The sequence below is a fragment of the Plectropomus leopardus genome, unplaced genomic scaffold (genome assembly GCF_008729295.1).
Source record: "Plectropomus leopardus isolate mb unplaced genomic scaffold, YSFRI_Pleo_2.0 unplaced_scaffold24691, whole genome shotgun sequence".
NCBI lineage: Eukaryota > Metazoa > Chordata > Actinopteri > Perciformes > Serranidae > Plectropomus > Plectropomus leopardus.
The window spans coordinates 340-6,317 of record NW_024626814.1 but is presented as its reverse complement, the minus strand read 5'-3'; the positions used below and the strand labels follow the sequence as shown (position 1 = coordinate 6,317).

Below are 5,978 nucleotides of genomic sequence, written 5' to 3'. Positions count from 1 at the left end.
TTTTTTGTCACTTTTTGCCAATTATTAGGTCTTTTTTTGTGAAGTTGCTTTTTCTCCATGTTTGCTCAGGTTTCAGAAGGTCAAATATCGGGGAAATTAATCTTTAGGAACATTCCTGAACTGGATAGATTCGGTCTTTTTGCTGCTGCAGCGAGCAAACATGACCGACTGAGATGCTGCCTCTTTGTCAGACTGTACGTTAGTGTGTGTGTGTGTGTGTGTGTGTGTGTGTTTACCAGACTATAAATGTCTTGAGTTTGACGTCAGACGCTGGCTGCTGTGGAATGCTGCTCTCCTGCCAAACAGACACACACACACTCACACAGGGACAGAGTGTGTGTTGTAGTGGAAGGGGAGACACGTGCGTCACAGTGAAACGCCAGAATATTTGTTTAGGTAATTTAGATGTTAGAGGCCGCACACACACACACACACACACACACACACACACACACACACACACACACACACACGGTCTTATTTATCTGCAGCTCTCTCAGTTTCGGGTTTTGAATCGACCACAGTGTGACTGAACGCTCACCAGCTTCTCTGCAGCCGTCTGTTTGCTGTAGAAAGAAGCGCTGTGACGGCGTCTTTGAGCTGTAACGTTGTCTTACCAACTGGCAATTTTTGGCTCTAAAAACGTTCTGAGAACGGTACAATGCGATGTTTTAGTAATGTTTTCAGTGGCAACTTTTCTTTTAGTTTCCAAAATGTTGTTTGTAAAGTTGGGTAACCTTCTCCACAAACATCGTCAGCATTTATAGGAACACTAACTGACATGATAAATATCCTTAAAACCTTCTTTGAATGTTAGATTCAGATGTCTTTAAACATTATTACAATGTGTCGGTAACATTAGAGAGTGTTGTGGGAGCATTACCTGCTAGCTGGGTTTGAGCTGTATCGGTGTGTTTTTGCTTTAATAGGGATTTTTTTGCAGTAATGTGTCTTTTCACTTTAATGGTGTCTTTTCACTTTAATGGTGTCTTTTCGCGTGATTTTTATTTTTTTGCTGTAATCGTGTCTTTGAGCTTTAACAGTTTTTTTTTCTCGCTGAGACTGATTTGTTCATTTTGAGATAACCCGCTGATTTTCTCCGCCATCGAGCTGTAACAATGTTTCTTTGCTGTAATGGTGTCTTTGAGCTGTAACGGTGTCTTTATCTTTGAGCTGTAACGGTGTCTTTTTGCTGTTACGGTGTCTTTGAGCTGTAACAGTGTCTTTGTCTTTTTAGCTGTAACGGTGTCTTTTCGCTGTTACGGTGTCTTTTTGCTGTTACGGTGTCTTTTTGCTGTTACGGTGTCTTTGAGTTGCGGCTGATGTTTCCCTCTTAGGTTGAAGATCTGAGATGATGAAATCTTTCCTTCATCTCGGTCGTCACAATCCTCCCGTAACGAGCTTGGCCTGATTTTGGCTGTTGGCGTTTGATGAGCTTAGAGCCCACGTGGGCCGCAGGAGCGGAGGGGGCGTGTCTCAGTGCAGGGGGACCAATCGGAGCGTCCACTGCCCTGTGGAGACAGGTCAGAGGTCAGACGACAGCGCAGGTTCTTCCTAATTGAATTTCCTCTCTGGCCGTCAGACGGTGAGAGCCTGACATCCCAACACTGATCCAGTATCAGGGTCAGCTGAGGCCAGCAGAGCACCGGCAGGTCAGGGTCAGCGCTCTGCTCAAGGGCACGTCGACAGGTGCAGAGCCCCTACACACACACACACACACACACACTGAAATGCCATACGTGCAGCGCTCAGTGCTCCTCGTCACGCTGCTGGCGTCTGTATCAGAGCGTAAACGTGCGGCGCTCCGACTGCAAAGAGCGAGCTGACTGCAGCACCTACAGGAGAAAGTGTTGGACACACACCTGGACCAGGTGGCGAGAACTCTGTGAACGAGACCAATCTGTTCATTTTGAGGTGATCTGCTGATTTTTCCCCCATCGGCCAGTTGATTCGTTAATGCAGTGATTCTCAACTTCTGTTGCGCGGGGCAAATCTGGCCCCTGACAGGGCCCCAAGTGGCCCACAACCATTTTCTAATTCACAAAAAAAAAAAAGTGATTCACACTGTGAATAGTTTTTGTCCTTTTTAGTCTCCATAAGGTGTCAGAGACATAAAACAGCATCAAAAAAGAGCCAGTGGAGGATCCCCCACACCCCCGACAGAGGACACAGCTGAGACACTGATGTCCTAAAATACCAGAAAAATCCTTAAAATCTTAGAAATATCCTCAAATCTTAGAAATGCTGTAAAATCCTGGAAATTTCTAGAACTGTCAACGACTAGATCGACTAAATCTGAAAGACGACTGACCCCTGACCTCCTGTATTTTGTAAATGTGGCCCCTCGTCCCAATCTGGGCCCCGCTGTCGGACAGAGGGTGAATCAGTGCTAAGCTAAGCTGAGTTCCTGCCTGTTACTCTATCACAGCTCCTCTGAATGAAACGGCAACTCTGTGTGTGTGTGTGTGTGTGTGTGTGTGTGTGTGTGTGTGTGTGTGTGATGTAATGGTCTGACAGCATTTTCCTGACTAATCAGTGTCTCTGTGTGTCCTGCAGTGGTGGAGGTGAAGAGCAGCCTGCCGTCGGGCATGCAGAGCCCCGTAGGAGCAGCCGGCGAGCAGAGAGGAGGAGGAGGAGGAGGAGAAGGAGGTGAGTCCCTGTTTTAGAGGAGGTGGTGGGTGGATCAGTGGACCGTCTCAGAGGTGTGAGGCGACCCTGACAGTTTGCGTGGGTTCGAGAGCAACTTCAAGCTCAAATCCATCTGCGTTTTATTTCTCAGTTGGCAAAAAGCAGTGATGAACGTTTGACCGCTGACGGAAACAAAAACCAAAAGAGTCCGTCTCATTCTCATGAGTGCAACATCTCAAGGACGCCTTGAGGGAATTTTTCCCGATTTGGCACAAACGTTCGCGGAGCTTTAACGATGAACTGATGAGATTTTGGCGGTCAGATCAGCATGACCTCGTCTTTCTCATTCTTGTGAATCATAGGCTAAAGCTTACGGTCACTGTGACCTTGTCTTTCTCATTATAATGAGCACAATATCTAAAGAACACCTTGAAACACCTAAAAAAAAAAGTAGTTTTTTGTTAAATTTGGCACAAACGCTCACTCGGACTTACTGATCTGAACAGAATTTGGTGGTCAAATCAATCAATTTACTTGCATAGCTGTTTTTCATTCTAACAAACTATAACACAAAGTGCTTCATACAATACACACACACGCACAGACAGCATGTGAATAAAAACACAATAAACGTCACAAATCACATAAAAATCACTAAAAAGGATGAAACGGATTAAATAGCAAACAAATCTGCAACCAGTGAAAAAATGCAACAGAAGAAAAGACGACAATAAAAAACAATAATATCAATAAATAACAGTCATGTCTGTGAATTAACCAAAGCAGGAACACCGTACGGTATTATCCAGCGTACACTTAAATAGATCTACAGACGGAGTTAAGAAAGGACAGCAACCTACAGATCCTCCAGAAGAAAACGGGACAGAAATGAAAGTTCAAATGTTGAAGTTTTAGTGATAAGAAATGAACATGAAAGCTCTATAAAAATGTCTGTTGAGACAACAGCTAACGTACGTTCATTCCTAGAACCTCGTGTGGCTGAAGACTTAAAATTATTTTATTATTTTTATTATTTAGATTTTTTTTAATGTATTTATTTCAATGACTACTCTATATGAAATACATACCCCAGGTAATTAATACTGCTCTTCTCCATGTGCCATTTGTCTTTATGTGTTGTTACTGTTTACTGTTACTATACTTTTAGGATCTCAGAGTAATTTTAAATGATTTTAAAGTTTTAGATTAGTTAAGTTAGTTAAGTTGCAGGATGAAATTTTCTTTTGTAAACTTGTACATCTTCTAATGTCTACTTACAAGCTGTGAACAGCTGATCAGGGTTTCCCATTTCATACGACTAATTTTACTTAAAATCATGTTTCTATTTATCTTTTTTATTGCCTCTGTGAATAAAGTGTGAATGAATGAGGAGAAAAAAGCGATGTAATCAGGATGAGTAAAGGTGCTGTTTTTGCAGGTGGTGGTCCAGGAGAAAGCCCAGGAGGAGGTGGAGGTGGAGGAGGAGGCCCGGTAGACCTGCGGACGGAGCCCAGGGTGGGCTCTCTGTCTGCGGGCGCGGCGGCGGTGGACACGGCCATGAGAGAGCAGCAGCTCCAGCAGGAACTCGTGCTGCTCAAACAGCAGCAGGAGCTGCAGAAACAGCTGCTGTTCGCCGAGTTTCAGAAGAAACACGAAGTCCTCACCAGACAGCACGAAGTCCAGCTGCAGGAGCACCTGAAGGTAGGCGACAGGTATCCGACCGCCCATCACGCACGCACCTTGTCCTGACGGTCGCCACCGTAACGTGTGTGTGTTTGTGTGAAGCAACAACAGGAGCTGCTGGCGGCGAAGCGGCAGCAGGAGCTGGAGCAGAAGAGGAAACTGGAGCAGCAGAGACACGAGGAGCAGGAGAAACATCGACTGGAGCAGCAGCTGCTGCTGCTGAGGAACAAGGAGAAAGGCAAAGAGAGTGAGTGACACAAGGCGGGTCTCCATCAACACTCAAACCGCGCAAACTGAAATTGCAAATACAAAATACGCCTAATGGAAACACGTCAGTTCAGAAAAAACTCGCTTTATCGCAAAAAGGTTTTTATGCTCGCATGAGGCGGTATTTCAGGTGATCACAAAACTACAGTGGAAACACTTTTTTTTGTCTTTTCTAGCTCATATGATGTATAACAGCGGGTGGTGGGGATGAGACCCGCCATTAAACCCAAAGAAGAAGAAAAAGTCACGTGACATTCTACGAAAGGAAGAGACTGAGATCTTCTTCACTCTGATACGAGACAAAGAAATAACGGCGATGTTAAATCGGCTTTATTGACCGGCTGCAATAGAAATAATCCTGTTAATGTTTTGAACATCCATCGCCATGGTTACCAGGATGTTATAGTGAGAGAAAAGCCTAGTAACATCGGGAGAAAAGTCGGAAAACATAACAAACGCAGCAACCGGCAATCGCGTTTTATCGGATTTTTGAAAATATCACTTAAGTTTTGCGCAAATCTGTGATGGAAACCCACCTAGTGACAGATTTGGTGTGAATGCAGCATGAGTGCAGAATGTGGACCGGATCAGCCGGACCGTTTTCCACAATCCAAAATGGGTCCGGCTCTGCAAGACTAATCACTACCATGCTGAGCACGTGTTTACTGTCTCTGTGAGACGCTGCTTCTGTCCCCTGATGACTCTTTGGTGTTTTTTGGAAGGTGCCATCGCCAGCACAGAGGTGAAGCTGAAGCTGCAGGAGTTCCTCCTCAATAAGAAAGAGCCCGGCATCGGCGGACTGAACCATTCCTTCTCCCCAAAGTGCTGGTGAGGTTCTGCAGAAAATCAGCCCGTCACATGACACACTGACTCGCTCTGATCTGAACTCATCGCTGGTTCCCAAACTGGATCACCAGAGCTGCGCAGGGTTCCCGCAGATCCTGAGAAAGTCTTCATTTAAATCATATTTAACCTTCTAAAAAGGCATAAATTCATTAATATGAAAATAAGGCTTTAATTGGTATAAAATGTCTTAAATTAATCTTTCAAAATTTTAAAAATGCTTAGAAAATTGGAATTTTATTTAAAAACAAACAGATATTGCAGTGCAAAAGCTCAAAATAATGGGTTACATAAAAAAATATTAAAAAAATATAATCACTGAATGCAGTGATACATCAGCATCACCAAACTTTCATTATTAATGTTACAATAAATAACGACACGCCCACTTCCTGTTCACAAACTCTGCTTCTTACAGCTAAACGGGGCGTTAAAACCTGTTGATAAAAACATTTTTGGCAGAAATAGGCGGTGCAGGGACATCATCTAAACCTGCCTCGTTTTACCGATTGATGGGATTTCGGTCGGACTTTGAGAGGGTCTGTCTCTTGGTGCAC

General features: G+C 44.1%; 1 protein-coding gene across 1 annotated transcript; it reads left to right on the top strand.

Moving 5' to 3' along the window:
• Positions 1-1,430: 1,430 nt before the first annotated feature.
• LOC121966463 (histone deacetylase 5-like) lies at positions 1,431-5,406 on the top strand (the record flags this gene model as incomplete). The annotated part of the gene is made up of 5 exons (XM_042516555.1): positions 1,431-1,530; positions 2,557-2,649; positions 4,067-4,329; positions 4,414-4,558; positions 5,301-5,406. Coding segments are annotated over exons 1-5 (707 nt in total), but the record flags the coding sequence as incomplete, so codon positions are not given.
• Positions 5,407-5,978: the final 572 nt, after the last annotated feature.